The sequence below is a fragment of the Mustela lutreola genome, chromosome 11 (genome assembly GCF_030435805.1).
Source record: "Mustela lutreola isolate mMusLut2 chromosome 11, mMusLut2.pri, whole genome shotgun sequence".
NCBI classification, from domain to species: domain Eukaryota; kingdom Metazoa; phylum Chordata; class Mammalia; order Carnivora; family Mustelidae; genus Mustela; species Mustela lutreola.
The window spans coordinates 714,626-734,492 of record NC_081300.1 but is presented as its reverse complement, the minus strand read 5'-3'; the positions used below and the strand labels follow the sequence as shown (position 1 = coordinate 734,492).

The window sequence follows — 19,867 nt, the reverse complement described above, 5'->3', positions numbered from 1 at the left end:
TTCCTGAGCAAAGAACAGTCTGCTGGAAGTCTGACCCTTTGTCCTGAGTTACTGGTTTCTAGAATGGGTCTTTCTTCCTTCTGTTCTTCAGGAGTACCCTTGTTCTGGCTGGCCATTTGCATTTAATATTCAATTTTCCAGGCCATGAATCTAGCATTTCTCAACTTTTTTTTTAAGATTTATTTATTTTAGGGGTGCCTGGATGGCTCAGTGGGTTAATGCCTCTGCCTTTGGCTTGGGTCATGATCCCAGGGTCCTGGGATGGAGTCCTGCATCAGGCTCTCTGCTCAGCAGGGAGCCTGCTTCCTCCTCTCTCTCTGCCTGCCTCCCTGCCTGCTTGTGATCTCTGTGTCTCTGTCAAATAAATAAATAAAATCTTTAAAAAAAGATTTACTTATTTTAGAGGGAGAGAAGGAGGGAGCAAGAGGGGGTGGTGCAGAGGGAGAGAATACTTAAGGAAACTCCCTGCTGAGCGTGGAGCGAGGTCATGACCTGAGCCAAAATCATGAGTCAGCTGCTCAACCAACAGAGCCACCCTGGCACCCCAACATATCTCTCTTAATTTTTTAGGTCTTCTGCAGTATCTTGAAGTTTAAAAAAATTTCTCCATGGAAACCTTGCCCAACTTTTACTAGAATTTTCAGCCTTTTTTTCCCATTCTGAATATATGTCATTGAAGCTATAAATTCGCACGGAAATACTGCTTTGGCTACATTCCAGACGTTTCTGTAGTGGTATTTTTGTTACTGTCAGGTACAGAATATCTCTTAGCTTCCACTGTGATTTCTTCTTTGACCAGTGGTTATTACAAGTGTGTTTGCATTTTCTAATTATTATCTGTGTTCATACTTAGTTTTTTGTGTCATTTCAAAGAATATACCTTCATTTCAGATGCATGAATTTAGCTGAGATGCATTGTAGGGCTGGATGTCTAGTTGACTTAAACCTGGGTGCTGGATTGCTGGAATGTGAGCATGTCTGGTAAACCAAGATTGTTATCTTGTGCTTTAGTTTCTCTGCACCCCTGCTAGCTTTTCTCCTTTCTCTCACTTACTAAGCACCGTGTGGAACTCTCTCATTGGTGTTGGGAATCTGTTCTCCCTGGAGTTCTGTTGCTGGAATTATGTATTTTGTGGCTTTGGTATCAGATGTATACAGATTTAAACTGTTATATATTTTTGCTGAGTTAAGTATTTTCTCATTATCAAGTGACTTTATCTCTGCTAAAGCTGTTTTTCTTAAAGAGTTATTTAAGAGAGAGAATGGGGGAGGGGCAGAAGGCGAGAATCCTCAAGCAGATTCCACCTGAGCACGGAGCCTGATTTAGGACTTGACCCCATAACCCTCTGACAAGACCAGAGCTGAAAGAGTCGGACCCTTAACCCACGGAGCCACCCAGGCGCCCCTCTGGGAAAGTTTTTTGCGTTAAATTCTACTTCGTGTTAAGCTCATGTAGCTGTGCCTGCTGGGTGTGATGTGCTTGGCTTGTCTTGCTCCATTTTGCACTTTCCCTTCTGTGTGTGTGTATGTGTGTCTCTCACCTTTAATTTTTACCTACTCCGACAAATGCTGCCTACACAGGTATTGTGATTCTGTTGTATTTCTGCTTTAAACCTACCATCTTATTTTGTTTTTTTAGTATGACTTACTATTCTATATTTTCCTCCTGTCTCACCATTTTACTTACCATTTTTTATAATTCCACTTTCTCTCCACTAGTTTGAAAGGTTTTAAGCTGTATTGGTTGTTCTTATAGTTAGCCTGTGACCTGAGAGCATTATTCTCTCTCAGACCCACAGGTAGTCACTTCCTGTACACATTGTCTCAGAGTAATGTTTAATGTTTACCTCCTGGCACCCCTCTGACCTTGTGCCATTTTTGTCAAGTCCTTTAATCCGAGTCGTTCTCAAGTCCCAAAGATACTGTTGTTTTGCACATTCCCTGTGCATTTCAGTGCGTCGTGTATTTCTTCATTTCTTCCTACACTTCAGGCCTTTCATGTAGAGTGACTTTCCTTCTGTCAGAAATGTATTGTTTTGTTGTCTCTGGCTTTGTTGGGAACGCTCTAGATTTCTGTTTGGCTTCCCTTTGTGAAACGGTTCCACCCACATGCCCCATGTTGCCTTCTGGCTGCAGCCTCTGCTGGCAGGCATCCATGGGCCTCTGCTCCTCGGTGCCCTGCGCCCTGCAGTGGCTTTCCGACCTACTCCTTGTTGTTGCTCTGTGCTCAGACACACTGTGTGGGGATGGAAGCTGCTTTTCATATAATGCTTAGGATTTGGTGCATTGCTCAAGTCTGTGAATCACTCCTTTCCTATCCCAGAAAACAGGGTTGTTGTCTCCTTATATACTAATCTGTCCCCTCTCTTTTGAGGACGTGAATGGGAGATTTGTTCACTCTTCGTTTCTCCTTTTCTTCCCTACTTTCCACCTTCTGTCCTCATTCCCCATTCTGCATCTTCTCCGGCGACCCGACTTCCAAGTTGCTGATCTCCTCTTTGGCTGTGTCTAGGCCACTGTCAAACCAGTGGAGTTCTTAATTTCCGTTACTGATACTTTTTGGTCCAGGAAATTCTGTTTGGTATCTTTAGCACATTGATTTATTCATTTTTATGTTTGCCTGTTGCTTGCAAATATCTTTCTAGTTTTCCGTATCTTTCCTTGTTTTGCAGTCTGTGTCAGTCTCGTGTGGGATCTGCTGCTTTTGTCAGTCCTTTTCTCTTGTTTTTCCCTCTGGCTGTCACTCGAGTACACTGTTTCCCTGAGTGCTGTGCTGTTTGTTGTTGTGTTTTTTGTTTTTGGTTTATTTGTGGGAATTCTCTTTGGTAATTATATTTGAAAAGCTAATTATAGGAGTAATGTGAGGTCAAAGATGAGAGCTTTGTTTCTCCGGAAACTGTACACTTGCCTCTGCAGTGTACTTGGAGGTACCACCTGCCTCAGAACATCTTCCTCCAAACCGGAGAGTCCCAGTCACTGAATCACACGAGCCTGCTGCCAGCTGCACGCACAAGTATTTCGCTTTCTGGCTTCCCCCTCAGGGTGACGGTGTCGCCCTCACAGCCCTGCCTCCCGTGGAAAGAAGGGCCTCGTGTTGGGCCTCCACCTGTTGATGGTCCGGTCTTTGTTTTTGCCCCTACACACAGCCTGTTGAAAGAAAAGTCAGCCTGCTGACTGGCACTTCCTTCACCTTCATGGAACCCGGTGAGGGTTCAACCCGGAAATTCCTTACTATCCAGTCAGTTCTTTCTTTGAGGAAATATGAAAAATATTTTATACAGTATTTCTTGCTGTTTTCAGTGGGAGCATTAGTTCAGATAGGATAGCCTGCCATTACCCAAGATCATAGAACTGTCTTGCAGTTTTGCATAAAGAAAGACAAATTGGAATGAAACTTTCTGATTAGCTTTGCTAGCAGGACTCTCCAGGGGTAGGTAGAATTTTCAGGTCCCAAATGTGATGAACTTTATTCTTGAGAATGCCACAGACTTTCTTTTAACAACAGTGTACAACTGTAGCAATGGCCAACTGGGGGACGGTAGGTGACGTTAAAATAACGTGATGTAGACAGACTGTGGTCTGTCTGTATGATGAGTACTATCCCGTAATAGAAAGGAATAAAGTTTGATACATAGAACAACTTGGGCATTTATAAGACATTCTTGAAGTTAGAAAATTATGATGGACAATTCAGCGGTTGCCAGGGTTTGGGGTTTGGGCTGCTGCTGCCATTGGGGTTTAATCTGAGGAGTGTGCAAGCCTCTTGGAACCATCTGATTGTGATGGTGACAGGGCGTGACACGAACCTGTCCTTGGAACACAGAAAGCAGAAGAGTATGTGTAAAACGTGGCCGAGGCCGAGTGAACCCTGCGTGTGACAAAATCGTGCCGTAACATCAGCTCTGCCAGGAGAGAGTGCTTCAGGCCAAAGGTGTTGCCGCTGGGGGAGCACCCAGGAACCCCCCTGGTTTTGCTACTTCTGTGCGTTTAAAACCGACTTCAGAGTCAGAAGCTACAAGAAAGCCAAACACTGTCCTCACCATTGCCTGTGAGAGCTGGTGTGTACTGGAGGTGGAGGCTTCGGCTTTGGGCTCTAGAACCTGGGGCTGCGAGCTGGCGTTCTTGCCTTGAGGACGCCTCATGCTTGCTGTGGCCTCGGGCGGTCTCTTCTGTTCCCTCGGGGGGTGGGGAGGTGGGTAGAGTTGTGCGGTCGGCCGCAGCGGCAGGAGTCCCTCTGCAGGCCCTTGTCCTTCTGGCCTTGTTTCATTCATCTTGTTGCAGTTCGTGTCCTCTTTCTGCATCGTAAAGAGCAGCTCGTCCGTGTTTGCAAATCTATTGATGTCGCTTGCCCTTCACTCAGACTGCAGTACTTGTTCATGAAAGATCTACAGATGCAGTTCTTGACCGATGCGTAAGTTAAAGGGCGAATTTGTTGATGTGTAAAACAGGTGCAAAGCAGATGAGCCCAGCAACCCATTGGGTGCGGCTCCAGCAGGAAGCCCAGGGCCCTGCGTGGCTGTCCCCTCCGCCCACTCTGCTGGCGTGTCTTCTCGGCCGCGTCTTCCTCACCTGCTCGCACAGGCGGTGTTGGAAGCCTCAGGCTCATGCCCTGTAATCACACAGTCTATTTGAACTGGTTCAGAACTCCTGAGAAGTGCCCTGACGCTCCCAGAACCCAGCACTGCCTCATGGCGCGTAGCCTGGACCCGTGAGGCCCAGTGCCATGGCCCGTCCTCGGACTGAGGTAGGTCTGCAGGGGCACCTTTGTGAGGGCATCGGGGGACGCCTCCTTCCAGCCCTCCTCTCTTCCCCTGCTTCCACTGTGGTCACTGTCACTGTCCCCTTTGGGTGGAGAGCCGAGCTGAGCTTTGCCAGCCTTGAAAGCATCGATTTTCTGCCTTCAGCCTTTTCATCTGTCTGTCTTTGCCCAGTTAACTTTGTTATTAATATTTTGACTCATCTACTATGTGCTTGATTTGGCGTCTTACCTACCTTTACGTTTAATTTTAAGGCGTATCAAATTGCATGTGATTGGTACGTGTTTGAACTAAAGGAGGGGCTGGTCCTCTACTAGGAACGTTTACCTCTTTCACGTACTCACAGAAAATGTAGGCTCACTGCCGCGTGAATGCATGGACACTGTTGCCACACGGAGTGTCTCGCCTGTCAGTGCACGCGCACGCGCACGCACGTACGGTCCTCTCACTCCCGCACACGTTCACCCCCCGCCCACAGGGAAACGCCGAAACAAGTCTGATGGGGGAGGTCCTGAGTCCCCAAGTTGCCACACCCCGAAACCCTGTGGCTCATACTTGATTGGGGGGTGCTGAGGGGTTGGGCTGACATCGCCCTGAATGGAAGGCGAGAAGGTGGGTCTCCCTGAGTGCAGCTCAGAGCAAGGGCATGTTCTCGGGGCCCTCTGGGTGGGGCTCAGAGCAAGGGCGTGTTCTCGGGGCCCTCTGGGGAGCCCCAGGTCCTGGCGCGCCCCGCGGCACCTGCTGGCCTTGCACAGCAGCTGAGGCTCCATGTTGCACCGGGACCTCTTTGCTTCGGTTGGTCTGGGACTTCACTTCTCCTGCTTTATTTCAGATCTCCAGTCTCCCATGCCCGTTCAGAGACTTAATAACGTGACCTCGAATTTTGCATACACCGGTTTCAACTATGCTCATACCGTAGCAGATTTTGTTTCTTAGGACCCAGGGCTGTCCGTTCTGTGTGTCTTTGTGTGCCCGGGGGGGTCGCAGTCCCCACGGACTCTCGGTGTGTTTGGTGTGTATGTTGCTTCCTTCCGCTGGGACCGTCTGTACCGGCTGAGCTCTGGGGCCTCGCTGATGACCTGCCTTCCCCAAGTGGTGCACCCCTGTCCACTCCGTTTTAGCTCAGGGCCTGTCTCTTATGTAGAACTTTCTCTGACTGTTGAGACCAGGGATCATCTGCTCCGGTGACATGATTCGGGAACCTGCCCTCACGCACTAGTGCCAGTCCCCACGGTCCTTGCCAATCGTTGGCACTTTACAGGTGCCGCGTCTGAGGCTCAGAGATCCACTGTGCCATGTGTCCAAGATCACAGAACTAGTAACTGTGGAGTTCAAGAATCAGCATAACTCATACCTACCCTAACCCTGTGAAATGGGGTTGGCCATGCTGCTTCCCGATGGAGCCTGGAAAGAGGGATCGGAGAACTGGGGAGGCTGAGTGGGCGGGCTACTGAGAGGGAGGCAGCAGGGGGCAGGCGGAGGGACACGGAGGGTCTCTGCAGTCCGGCTCGGGTGCGGGACGCTGCCGCCATGCACCGCTGCGATGCGGCGTCTCCTCCTCCCCAAGGAACCGTACACTTGTTGGCTGGGTTTGGTTTGGCACCGGAAGAGGGAGGGGTGGGAATGTCCCACCGTCGTACAGTCCTTGTGAGGGGTTTGTGCTGAGTCTGAGGGAAGATCGTCTGTAGGCCACGGTGTGAAGCCCGGGACGGGGGTCCGAGCTCCTCGCAGAGAGACGGCCGCCCTCTGCGTGCACAGCGTTGGGAGATCAGCCAGCAAGGACCTGGGTGCCGTCCCCTGCCATCACGGAGTGTCAGAAAGAGGTGGACGGGCGCCCGATGGCTTACTCAGTGGGCGTCCAACTCTGTCTCCGCTCGCACGGGGCCGTAGGTTCAGGCCCCACGTCGGTCTCTGCACCCCAAAAGAGAGGTTCAGGATGTCACAGAAGGAAAACTCTGGGGGAAATTCAGATAAAATGGCATCTATGCCATTTCCCATAGATGACGGTTTACAGGAAAAAGTTTTGATTACTTTTGTAGAACTTCTCATTAAAATGACTTTTGCTCCTATTAAGACCCAAACACAAGCATTGGGCAGGCAGAGTGCGCGCAGGCCCTTTTGGGTGGCCGTGTCCCCGAGGAGCGCCGCAGGCCTGGGGCCCGAGCGCCACCCTCGCAGCCCCCACAGGACAGTCGACGCGCAGCGGGCGGCACACGGCCTGACGGGGGTCCTGCCCCATCACAGCCTCACATTCGTCCGGTTCCTCACACACCTCCCTGCAGCGAAGGAAGGCCGGCAGGACCGTTCGGTCAGGAGCGAGCCCGCGCGAGGCGCCTGCTGCCCGGCCAGCCTCGCACTCGGCCGTGGCGCCCCTTCTCGACGCTCCTGACCGTCTGCAGGGTCCGGGGGCTCCGGTTCGGTTTCCTCGTGTGACAGTGCGGGTCGCGGTCGCCTTCTCGTGCCCTTGACGGTCTGAAAAGGCAGACGGCTTTTCCACTTGTTTCGGAATGGCTCTCTCGATGACAAAACCATCGCTGGTTGGTTAGCAATGAAGTGAGCTGAAAATAACTGGTATCCGTGACCGTGTAAACCACGTCTGTAATTCTCGAAGTGGCAGGCCTGAAGTTGTTTTGTTCCTAAGTCATGTTACCGGGAAGTACTTTACTCATCGACCAGACGTCTAAGTTTTAAAATTCTATAAGAACATTACTCAGAAGTGGTGATAATTATAATTACTCTGTCAACTTACTATTTGACGTTTGAGCTTCTAGAGATTCTTAACGTTGAAAAGCAAGTTGTACGAACACTTGACCGAAATACAGGACGCGTGTAAACCTAGGCTTCTGCTTCCTGTGTGGCATTAGTCTTAATCGAAGACACGTTTTCCTTGATTGTTTTCACTATAAAAACAGAACTCGCCTGTGCTGCTGTTCTTCCTTGAAGGCTATCCGCATTCTCTTGCTCACCAGCCTCGAGGGTAGGTGCCGTCTGCCGAGCCTACTCCACTGACGCTTATTGGTGACACAGTAGTTCGTGAAGCAAGTTCTTGCTGCTGGTTCCTGAGCGGTGCCCACGCTGTTGGGGAGAGCCCCTCGGCAGAACCCGGCGGCAGTGCTTGGGTGTTCGGTCCGCTCCAGGCCCAGCGGCTCCCCACGAGCTCGGGAACACTTCCTGCGCATACCCGACCAGGGTGGTCCTTGTGCCTGGGGTAGCGGAGGCAGGCTGACGTTTTCCCAAATAATGTGACCAGAGTGCACAGGAGAAAGCCCTGTACCTCCTCAGCGCTGGCCTCGGAGCCTGCAGAGCCAGCCGCGCCGGCCCCACAGGGAGCACCCGCCCGCCTGCCTCCGCCCCAGCCCATGAAGCCTCTCTCTTTCCTGCCCTGGTTCAGGGGGGCTGCCTGGCCAGCAGCGCCTGAGTCACGGACAAGTCTGGGAGATGCTCTTTTCCCTTCCACAGATCCACTTGCCTCCGGCTTCTCAGCCCGTGGCTGCTCTGGACGCCTCACCGCAGCCCCACAGAGAGCGCGCGCCGCGCCGCAGAGTCTAGCCCGGTGCCTCGTGCTCGTGCTCGCCCCGGGCTTCACAGCCGGCCCGCCCCACTGTGCCCGGTGGCCCAGCTGGCCCGGAACCAGGCCGCCCGCGAGGCCGAGCGGCTGCCGTGTTCCACGCGGTGCCGTCCCGCTGCGTCTGTCCTCCGTGATGGCGTGGCGGCCGGCCGGGGCGGGAACCAAGACACGGCGAGGTGCTGGTTTACGAGGTCCGTGCGCTTGCCGGGTGGAACTCTTCTTTCTCACAGCAGAGCTCTGAGGGTCTCTAAGATGGAGCTCTCTGTGACTCGTTGACTTCCTGGGACTCACCTGCAGACTCGACTCTCCCCCTGACTCGGAGTCGTCCGCGTTTCCTCTCCAGCGTGCGTTTCCTGGTGGGCGGACCCGTACGAATGGCCATTTTGGTCAAAACGGTTGACTGTCAGCAGCTTCCGCCTGTCGTGCAGGTGCCCCACATAGCACATCTGCTGTCCTCTTGACAGAATCGAATTAGCCACAGATTTTTTTCTAGAATCGGAAGTGACCTCAGGTCTGACTGTGAGCAAGAGGCAAGCTGGAGCTCTTACGTACGAAGGTGGGAGCAGCCAGTGCCCGGGGTCTGCAGAGGAGCCCCTCGTACAGTTCGTGTGTCGCTCCGACGGTGGAACCCGGGCTCTGCGCTGCGCTCTGCCCCCACCTCCTGCCACGGTGCCCCAGTGCGCCCCTGCGTGGGCCACGCCACCGTCTGAGGCCTCAGGGAGGTCCTGTCCTGGCCGGGAAGCCTGGCGTTCCGAGGGGCCGAGTCCTCCTCTCACCGTGTGGCCGCCGCAGGGACGTGTCCTGTTCTCGTGAAGCGAGCAGAGGAAGGCCGTGCTGCATTCCGTACCTGTTCCGAGGGGGACGCCACCGGATGCCCTCACGCACGCACCATCTGTCCCGTGTGAGCGGGGGCGCTCCCACACACTCCCTATCCGCCGGAGTTTGCCTCCACATGCCCTGCTGGGGCACCAGGAGGGGCCCGCGTACCATCGCTTACGACATGCTGTGGGGCCTTGAAGGTTTGTTGGCGTAAGTGTCAACGAATCCATTATTTTAAAGTCTGGAATCTGGGATTTCCTACTTAGTTCACATGAGGCTAAAGATAACCGTGTGCGTAGGGAACGCAAGAGCATGACGTGCCGCGTGGGTTTGGGCCCCACTAACGACTCTGATGGGTTTTCTTCAACAGTTTGCGTGTGAATTTGGACATGGGCAAAGCCGCGTACGGCTGGATGATCATGAAGGATGAGAACATCCCCGGCACGGTCGTGCGGACCAGCACCATCCCCGAGGAGCTGGGGCGCCTGGTCTACTTGCTCACGGATAAAACAGGTACCGCGGCTGCCTCGCGCTGCCTTTGTGTGCACTCGCCAGTGTCCCGTGCAGGCCACCCCGGGACGCGTGCGTGCGTGTGTGCACACGCGCGTGTGGAGCGACGCAGTGATGTCATTCCGATGCGGGTTCTCCTGACGGCTGACACTGGCACACAGCGAACCGCCGCCGTCGGGTCCCCACGGTGACGTCAGGGTTCGCAGGATGTTGGGTTCTTACAGCTGTAAGTGACGCCCATGTGCGCTTTCATTCTCGGCTGCCGCCCCCTTGTTGGATTAGCGGCGGCTCCTGAGAGCAGACGCCGCTTGCCTGTGTGTTACAGGTCGAGGCCTCTGCGCCGGTGCAGGGGTGGAGCGAGACGTGTGTGTGTTCGGTGTTGCACAGTAACACTCGCCTCCAGAGCCTCACTGCTGCCACCCCCTCGGGTCCGTGCGTCAAATTTTGTTTGTCTTTATTTCATTTTTCATCAGTGAATCCTTGTCAATCCGTAACACGCTGAATAAAACCTCAGCCAAACCAGTGAACGTCCTAGCAACAGGCTAGAGCCTCCCTGAATGCTTCATCCGCGGCTTAAATGCCTGCTGATTCGTGGGCACTGGGGTGACTCGGTCCGTTGAGTGTCAATGCTTGCTTTCAGCTCAGGTCATGATCGCAGGGTCGTGAGGTCGAGCCCCGTGTCCACTCAGCATGGGGTGTGGCGCTGCTCGTCCCTCTCAGCTGAGCAGATGCGCCTGGAAGAGCACTTGCTGGTGACGCGTGGTGAGCCACACCTGAGAGAGTTGTGTGACAGGAGGAGATAGGTCTCCGTGCAGTTCGACATTATCTTTTTTTTTAAAGATTTTATTTATTTATTTGACAGGCAGAGATCACAAGGAGGCAGAGAGGCAGGCAGAGAGAGAGAGGAGGAAGCAGGCTCCCCGCTGAGCAGAGAGCCCAATGTGGGGCTCGATCCCAGGACCCTGGGATCATGACCTGAGCCGAAGGCAGCGGCTTAACCCACTGAGACACCCAGGTGCCCCCAACATTATTTTTAACGAAGTGCTAGAAAAGCGTCCGCACAGTCAGGAAACAGAGAAATCCAACGAGACTGTCGCATTTTCACTCTGACCGTTGCAGTACGACAAGAAATCGCGACAAGCACGTATTCGCAGACGGAGAACGAACCGAAGCGGCCCCACTCACGGTGGCGCGGGCGCCTGTGAGACGCGGGCATAGATGTGAGGGGAGGGAAGCGCGCGCGTGAGGATCATCGGACCTGACAGAAGCGTGAGAGAGGATGTAAGCCACCTGAGGGACGGACAGTGGGCCCCACACGAAGATGCGGTTTTGCCCAGAACCTGCCATCACCATGAAGTGATGAACTAGAGTTTAGTCCGTACCCAGTTGCTGGTAGCGTTTTGTTTTGTTTTGTGTTTTAATTTAAAGTGAGTTTTTAAATTTTCATTGATGTAATCTCGATTGCTGATGTGGGGTTGGAACCCACAACCCCGAGATCAGGTGTCACGCGCTCCACCAACGGAGCCAGCCGGACACCCCAGCGGCATTTGGTTGTGGTCGGGGTCGGTCACCGTGGCACGTTGGGGACTGTCCGTGTCCCTACGAGGTGGGGAGGGGATACTGATGAGCCGGGAGAAGTCTGAAATTAATGGGGGGTCGGGCTCAGGCAGGTGGACTGTGAAAACGCCTTCAGGCTTCTCCCTTCACAGCCTCACCGAGCCACAGGAAGAGATTCGTAGAAAATCTGTCTGACGGCGCGGGCGACGAGCAGAAGCGCCTCCACAGAGGCGGGTTATTTCTGGGGGCAGGTGGGTCTGTTCTGTGGAGAAGCTGGAGCGAAGCAAACCCCAACTCCAGACAGTTCCTCAGGCGACCCCAGAGAATCGGGGCGCTCACAGCACGCGGGTCTGGGGAGGGCGGCACTGGAGGCCGCGGGAGCCCAGCTGCACCGGCCCCGCGCAGCAGCCAGGACCGGGCGCCAGCAGCGGGCGACGAGCAGAGGCGTGCAGCACGAGCAAGCCCGCCGCGCCCGGGAGCACACGAGCGCGCGCTCGCTCTGAAGCCTAGAGGAGCCCTGAGGAGAGCCCCGGGTCACAGGGGCTTGGTCACGCCTCTGAAGTCAGGGTCAGGATTAAACCGCGTTTCCACCCGGCAGCAACCGTGCGGCCACTTAATTCCAAAAACGCCGTTTAGAGTCGCAGCAAAATGTCGTTGGACGTAAGTGCATGCGGAACGTGTGTGAGGCCGTGCGAACGCACGTCTTCCAGTTTGAGGACCTGTGGCTTTGCTGAGTGACGGGATGGCATCTCCGTGCAGCTCCCCCGTGGACAGGTCCTGCCTGAGGCGCACGCTGCCCAGGACCTTGTCGGCCCCGTCACTGGCAGTGTTCCCCGGCGGCCTCGGCCCACGGGGCCCCTCCCCGCCTCCCGTCCCCAAGGAGACACATGCGCGTCCGAGCGGGAGACCGACACACGGATGTTCACGGCATCGTCTCAGACAACGCGACCCGCAGGAATGTAACATCAGAAACGCGATTATCAGTCCAACACGTCAGTCGCGGAACGGTTCGTGACGACGTCACAGTTTGATGTGGAGCCAAAATGTCTGGGGCCGTCCCGCCTCAGAGCCCTGTGCTGCCTTCCTGCCCCCCGTTCGGGCTGCGCAGCTTGTCTGCGAGCAGGTGCCGTCGCCCGTCCTGTCTGCACCACACGGCCACCAGACGGCCACTGAAGTCTGCACGTAACACGCCCGTGTGACGCCTGCTCTCACGTCAGTTCGCGAACAGGAGGCGTAAATCGCCGAGCGCACAGTGCCCGTGAGGACAGGTCTGTGCCCGGTCCCCGTGTCTCGGTGTGCGATGCCAGTGACAGAGGGAGGACTCGGGACGTTATTGCTCCTGAGATGCTGCCTTTGCATTTTGCACTTGGAGTGGTGATGGGGTCGTCGTGCTCTAGCTCCTCCGCGTGTCTCCGAGTTCTGAGTTCCATCCGGGAGGAGGGGAGCGGTTTTGCCCCGAGTCATAAAGTAAAAAGCCCATTTTCCCATGTCTCACTCTGCGGTTTTAACAAAGCAAAAATAATCTGGGTTTCTGAGATTTAAAAAGAATTACAGAAAATTAATACAAAATATGTACGTGAGAGAAAATCTTACGCATTTCATTTTCCAAAAGGCCTTTTTGTGCCAGAGGTCATTGGAGGGACCTCCTGTCACCACTTCCTAGTGTTGGAGCCAGGTGGAATCTTAAACATTTTTAGTATTTTTAAAGATTTTTGGCCTAGAACTTATTCGAAACCTTTCCCAGTAAAATCTCAAGGTGAACGCCACTTCCCAAGTGCACCCAGTGCGCCCTGCACCATGACAGCCCTGTGTGTCCTAGGCCTGGGGCTGTGCGGCGGCGGGCACCGTGTCTGCGGGTCGGCTGCCGCCTCCCAAGGAGTGCCCTGGAGGGAGCGTTGCTGGGGTGGCTTGTAAAGGCACACTGACCGAGTCGCAGATGAAGGACCTCGAGGACGAGCTGCGTAGTTGTCACGTCACTGCAGGCACATAGTAGGACTCAGTGTTGTCCTCCAGCGACTCTCTGAGAACCAGCTTCTCGCACAGTCAGGTGGAGGCCGCCAGCGTGCCCAGGCTGAGCCCCTACCTCTGAGCAGCGTATGGCCTCGAGCAAACCCTCGAGTCCCCGAGCGGCCGTGGGTGGTCCAGGAGGCCCGTGTGGCCGGCGCTGCACAGTAGGCTGTGATGGCCACACTTGCGCTCACCTGCCCTCCTCCAGGAGGGGCCCGGTACAGCCACGGATCCGGGGCCCACCGGGAAGCGTCATATCCCAGGAACTGCGCTAACTGTGCTCTTGCTTTTATTCCTTATTTTTGTCACATGAAGAATCGGGTCCTCTGCTGTCCCCCAGGGTGCCTCTCCACGGTTGGTCAGGATTCGGCGCTCTCCGTGGTGGGCTCCCCGTCACAGAGGATATGCCCGGGGGTGGGGTGGAGGGGGAGGACGCGGGGCGGGAGACCGTGGGCAGACACCACCTGCCACAGCGGTTAGGAGGGAGCCGTCGGGTGGGGAAGCCTTCCACGGCTCACAGAACCCTGTGGTGGCCCTTGGTGGGATGGTGACCGGGCTTTGCCCCGCCAGTGTGCTCGCTGCCAGGAAGCGTCCAGTACGCTGCCTCGCGCTTGCCCCAGCAGGAGAGAAGATGAAGTGTGCGTGCCGGCATAGTGTTCCCTTCTCCTGCACAGGAGAGCAGTGTGCTGTGATCAGGTTTGTTGGGTGCAGGTTTCCGGGAAGATCTAAATTATTGACGTCGCGGTAGTGACACGTGTGTGGCCAGCAGTGCGCGAGACGTGAGTCGTTCCCCCGACAAGAGCAGACATCTGTCCGCTGCGGGAACCCAGAGCGGTGGACGCTGACCAGGACCGTGGAGGCACCGCGCCGGTGTGCGGGCACAGGCCGTCTTTCCCGGTGGGCGGGGGGGGGCCTGCTGGTCGCAGGGGCCTGCTGGTCCACAACCTGTAGCAGGAGCCGCACATTCCTTTGTTGGGGATGTTTATGTTCTCACACTCAAAGTGTGCCAGACCACACCGGAAGCAGCAGGATGTTCAGGGCGCACACTGGGGCTGTCATGCCCGTTCCTGGGCTCTGCTGGGCTGTTTGCTCCCGGGTCGCGACGGCCTCTGAGGCCGCCCCCTGAGGCCGCCCCCTCTGCACCAGGATGTGCTCTCCTGGGGCGAGCTGCGGCGGGCTCTGGGGTCTTGTGCATGGGGTGGGTGCAGCCACTCCTGCCTGAGCACGCCGGCCGGGCCTCGGGTGCGGACGCACTTGCAGGGTCGGGCTGCCGCGGCGCTTGACCGGGACACACGCTTGGCTTGTGCTGGGCTGTTCACACCGGCAGAGACACTGGACACAGGCAGTGGTTGAACAGCCGCCCGCACCGGGAACCGCCGCCTTCTAAGAAAGCCTCCTTTACGTGGAGCGCGGGACCCCAGACTGAGCGACGGCCACACGCGGAAGACTCCTCGCACGCTCCGCAGCTGTGTTTCCGTTCCTCGTTCCTTCCCTGTACAGCCCCAGTGGCTTTGTGTTCGGAGCACCGTGGATCCCACGTGACCCTCACCTGGGGAAGGTCCCCACCCAAACCCCACACGGGAGTCGGTGGTTGGCCGCAGCCAGGGTTCCCTTCACGGCCCGGCGGCCTCGGTGCCCGGGCTTCTACAGCGTGGGGGCCGCTGCCGGCCGCCTGCCGGGAATGGTGCATGGAAAGCGTGGCCACTGCGTCTCCAGCACCATGGCCTCTGCCTGTTTGTGGCTCTTCCATTGCCACCCTGAGAGGGGTGCCTGTGGGATTTTCTCGTCAGAGACTGAGCTCTCTCTGCCTGCTTTGCTCCCTGTGCTCCACAGCGGCTTTGTTAAGGAGCCGCAGCATTTCCTTTCTGTAGGAATCAAACACGCCTCTTGTCCGAAGACCTTTCATGTCTGTCCCTGGCATGCGTAGTGGCCAGGTCGCCGGGAAGCCTTCTGGTGGCGTCTGCCCGCCCGCGTTAGCCAATCCCCTTCACGAAGCTTCCGACTTGGGACATACTAACGGTTGTTGCATTAAGATGTCAAAAATTGAACAGCCTGTCAACTGCTTGAAATCATGAAAATCGTTTAAGGCTTGAAAAATAATTTTGCATTACTGACTCTTTCAGTAACTGGTTTAACCTTAGACGTCCATGCTGTACAAGCGGCGTGGAGAGTCTCAGACTGGCCCTTACTTTCCTGCTCTGCGTTCTGCAGGGTCTGCTGAAAGACGAACATCGTTAAAACTTAGAAGATGCTCCCAGGACTCATCCAGGTGCCTTAAGATGGGATACGCGCCCATGTGTAAATGCGCGTCCCCGCGCATGCTTCAGTATCTTTAACCTGGCCAGATGCAAGTGCACAAGAAGAGAGCCGGAAATTTCACTGTTTATTTGATGAAATGGTCGTCATTTGTTGAAACGTGGCTGTTACAACCTCCATAAACGTGATGTTCAGCAACTAGGACGGTGGTGCCAGGCACAGCACTTGAGGCGGACGGACGGCCGTCTAAGCGGGTGCCAGCGTTGGGCACAGCCGCCGCAGCGCCGTCAGTGCAGCCGGAGCTCCCTCCCAAAGCCACCTGGTGCACAGCAGCGGCTCCCTTGCTTCACTGCCCTTGCTCGGCCCTGGTCAACCTCGTGCCTCAACAGGTCCACCTGTGCTCACTTCTCCCATGAGGGGAAGCACACGCCATGGCGCCTTCTGTGTCTGGCTTCGTTCACTCAACGGACACTTTCCGGGTTCGCCAGCATCGTCGCGGGTCTCAGTACCTCGCTGCCTTCTTTTTTTTTTTTTTTAATATTTATTTATTTGAGAGGCAGAGAGAGACAATGAGAGAGAGCATGAGAGAAGAGGAAGTCAGTGGGAGAAGCAGACTTCTGCTAAGCAGCAAGCCCGATGTGGGACTCGATCCCGGGACTCCAGGATCATGACCTGAACCGAAGGCAGTCACTTAACCAACTGAGCCACCTAGGTGCCCCCTTCGCTGCCTTCTATTGAGGGCGATACTCCCGTGTGCGGATAGACCACATTTCATTTATCCGTCTCTCCATGGAAGGACATTAATTTGGTTTCTGCCTTTTCTCTGTTAGGATCGGTGCTGCCGTGAGCAGGGTTCTAGCCAGGGCGGGTAGGCAAGAGGAAGAGGCGTCCGCACTAAAGGGGTGTGACTCTAGTTGTGTGCGACACAGTCTTTGTACGGAATATCCTAAGGAGTCCCCTAGAAATCGGTTGGAATCGATAACTGAATTTAGAAAGGTTTAAGATGCAAGATGAGTGTACCAAAATGAGTTGTATTTCCTAACACTAGCAACAGACTATCCGAAGGTAGAATTGTAAACATAATTCCATTTACAACGGCACCAAAAAATCAAATCAGTATTAATAATGTTAAGATGGCCATAGACTCTACACAATCTCTCTCCACACCCCAGCAGCCTTCTTCGCTGATCCTACAATTCCTGTGGAGATGCAGAAGGCCCCAGAGTGGTGTGAATGATCTTGGGAAAGGACCAAATGGGAGGACCCCACAGTTCTTCATCCCAGAACCTGCTGCCAGGCCGCAGGAATCAAGACAGGACAGTGCTGGCGTGAGGACAGACCTCGAGCTCGAGACGGTGGCCTTCAGAGTCCAGACGTCAGTCCATATCTGGACCCTCAGACAAGGCACCCAACAAGGGCGCCAAGACGGTGTGCTCGGAGGAACTAAAGCCACGCGCGGCCGACTGGTTTCCTGCAAGGAGCCGCTGTACTCACTGGGGGAGGACCAGCCTCTCTAACGGACGCAGCGAGAGCAGGATGTCCACGTGCAGAAGAACGAAGGGGAACCCCTGCCTCAGGCCACAGCAGAGAACCGGCTCCAGATGGATCACAGATCTAAATGTAAGACCGAAAATGATCGTTTTTTTAAACTGCTGAGTTTTCAGAAGCCCCTCTAAGTGTGTTTTCTGTTTCGTTCTCTTTGGCTCCATTAAGCACCAGAATGAAGAACTTTGAGGTATCTACCTCAGTATAAAGCTTTATAAACAAAACCCCAAGTAATAAAAAGTAAATAAATGTGAGCATAACCGGAAGGAGCAGTTAGGGTTTGGATTTAAGTTACTTTCCATTATTTTCAACCGAATTGTTAAATGGGGCAGTGCATTCACCGTGTGAGCGTGTGCCTGCGTGTGTCTGCGACGGCTCTGTGGCCTCCCTTGGTTCCGAGGGCTCTCGGCGCCACTGTGGCGAGCTCTTCGACGGCAGCAGGAAGCAAACGGAGCGGCGGAGGTGGAGTTTTCATCTCAAAACTGCAGACGCCGTCACCAGGCAGACGGAGGGCAGGAGCTGAAGCCGCGTGTCAGAGCAGCCGTCAGCCCGCAGCTCCGGATTCGCTGTCTGGAGGCTGGGGACGAAGCAGTGGTCCCGACGTGCCTTTGGTTTTGGAAAGTACTTGCCGCCTGCATGGAGTATTGCGTTTGGGAACGTCAGTGTCGGTTCCCAGGAATCCGGGAGCAGCACGCGCTGAAGCGAGCCCTCTCCCATGGGCCTGACGCCGCCCTCCAGCCGTGCTGGGTCAGTGGGCGCTGGCCCTGACCGCCAGCACGGGAAGAGGCGGCCTTGCCAGGGCACGGAGTGTCTGCAGAGCCCAGAGGCACACGGGCAGCCGTGTTCAGCGGCTGAATCAGCTGCCGAGGCATATTTTGATAAAACACCATCAGTCGGTGCTGTACTTGATGCCGTATGGGAGCATGCGAACCTTCCAGAGTCACCTCCGGTCTTGCAGGCGGGCAGCAGAGGTCGACGGCCTGACGGGGTCTGCATGTGCATGAAGCACAGAGGAGAGCCCCGTGCACGCGCCCGTTCGTTTGTCTTCGGGAAGGCGACCCAACAGGCTCCCTCGGGGGCTCGGTGGTCCACTGCGTGCGACACTGGTGCAGCTGCGGGATGTGGGTTAAAGCCACCCACCTCCTCCTGTGGACGCCCCTGCCAGCCTCGCTCGGTGTTTCACAGCAGGAGGTGGCCATGCCCGTCGGGCACTCCGGTCCAGGGGATGAGGGGCTGCGACTTGGGCATTTGGATTTCTTTTTATAACTTTATTTTCTCAGTGTTCCAGAATTCATTGTTTTTTGGATTTTTTTTTTTTAAAGGATTTTTATTCATTTATTTGACAGAGTAGGCAGAGAGGTGAGGGAAGCAGGCTCCCCACTGAGCAGAGAGCCCGACACGGGGCTCTATCCCAGGACCCTGGGATCATGACCTGAGCCGAAGGCAGAGGCTTAACCCACTCACGTGGCACTCCCGCAGGGGCAGGTGCTGCTGGTCAGGAGGCGTGTGGGCCACAGGGCAGAAGGGGAGGCTGAGCCTGTGCGTCCACAGGGTAGAACAACGCTCCCGGAGGAAGAGAGTGGGCAGAGCTGGGCGCTACAACCTCTGGGAACGGTGATGCCTCAGACCCTAGAAGTTCTGCGGAGCCAGAGAACCCTAACTATGGCCCCAGCACAGCAAGCCCACAGACCAGTGGGGCAGAATCAAGAGCCCAGGAGAAAACCCCGCACTTAAATGGGCAGCTAATGTAGGACAGGGGAAGAGTAGACCGTCTCCTCAGTACTTGGTGCTTGGAGCACTGGACAGCTGCGTGCAGAGGAATGAGTGGACCTTTGTCTCACAGCACACAAGATAGGCAGGGAACCGAAGACGGGAACCGAAGACAGAAACCGTAGAAGTTCAAGACGAAAACTCTTTGACATCGGCCTTCGCGACATCTATTTGCATCTGTCTCCCCTGGGAGGGGCTGAGAAGCAAACAGATGGGATTTCATCAGACCAAAAAGCCTCTGCGCAGCAGGGACCCACCAACAAAACGAAGAAGCAGCGTATCCAACGGGAGAAGATGCTTTCAAACCATCCGTCCTGTGACGGGTCAACATCCAAACACATGGGTGGAACTTAGACAACTTAGTATCAAACACTTAAAAATTGGTGGAGGATCTGAAAAGACATTTTTCCAAACAAAACTTGTTAGATCACCTACAAACGCGTGAAAAAATCAACAAACGCGTTGTTGATCACGAGAGACGCAAATCGAACTTCGGTTGCGCGTCTCCTCAGACTGGCCCCAGTGGCTCGTTCACCAGCACGGGAGCGGCAGGCGTAGGCGAGGGCGCAGAGGAAGGGGCAGCCTCGTGCGCCGCAGGTGGGAGCGCAGATGGGTGCGACCGCTGTGGGGAGCAGCGTGAAGGGTCCTCGAGACGCTGGAAGTGGGGTCCCCAGGGTCCACACAGCACTTGTGTGACCCAGCACTTGCACTTCTGGGTGTTTATCCAAAGACAACGAACACTCGGTCACAAAAGTATGCACCACACCTGCATTCGCAGCAGCCTCGTGTACAGTAGCCAAGATGTGGAAGCGGCGCCAGCCAGCGTCCGGAGAGGAGTGCGTGCCAGAGAGCTGGTAGACACGCGCCGCTCGGCCGTTGAGACGGAATCTTGCCATTTGTGACAAGGAAGGACCTGGAGGGCACAGTGCTCGGTGAAATGAGTCCGGAATCTAAATGACCACCAAACATGGGGGACAGACACAGAGAACAAACGGGTGCTTGCCGGGGGGAGGGGTCGGGGAAGGCAAGACGGAACAGGATGCAGAGCTGCGAACCTTCGGTTATAAAGGGAGGGAGT

The 19,867-nt window shown here is 55.2% G+C and overlaps 1 protein-coding gene across 9 annotated transcripts in view; it reads left to right on the top strand.

The window, feature by feature from the left end:
- The window catches only part of ATP9B (ATPase phospholipid transporting 9B (putative)), a 217,169-nt gene that overhangs the window by 142,596 nt on the left and 54,706 nt on the right, over nucleotides 1-19,867 (top strand). For all 9 annotated transcript variants that reach the window (XR_009345865.1, XR_009345864.1, XM_059139646.1 and 6 more), the window contains one exon: nucleotides 9,515-9,657. Coding sequence is in view for 7 of the 9 variants with exons in the window: in XM_059139646.1 (XP_058995629.1) it covers nucleotides 9,515-9,657 (143 nt within the window). In the remaining 2 variants the exon portion in view is untranslated. The remainder of the gene's footprint in view (nucleotides 1-9,514; nucleotides 9,658-19,867) is intronic.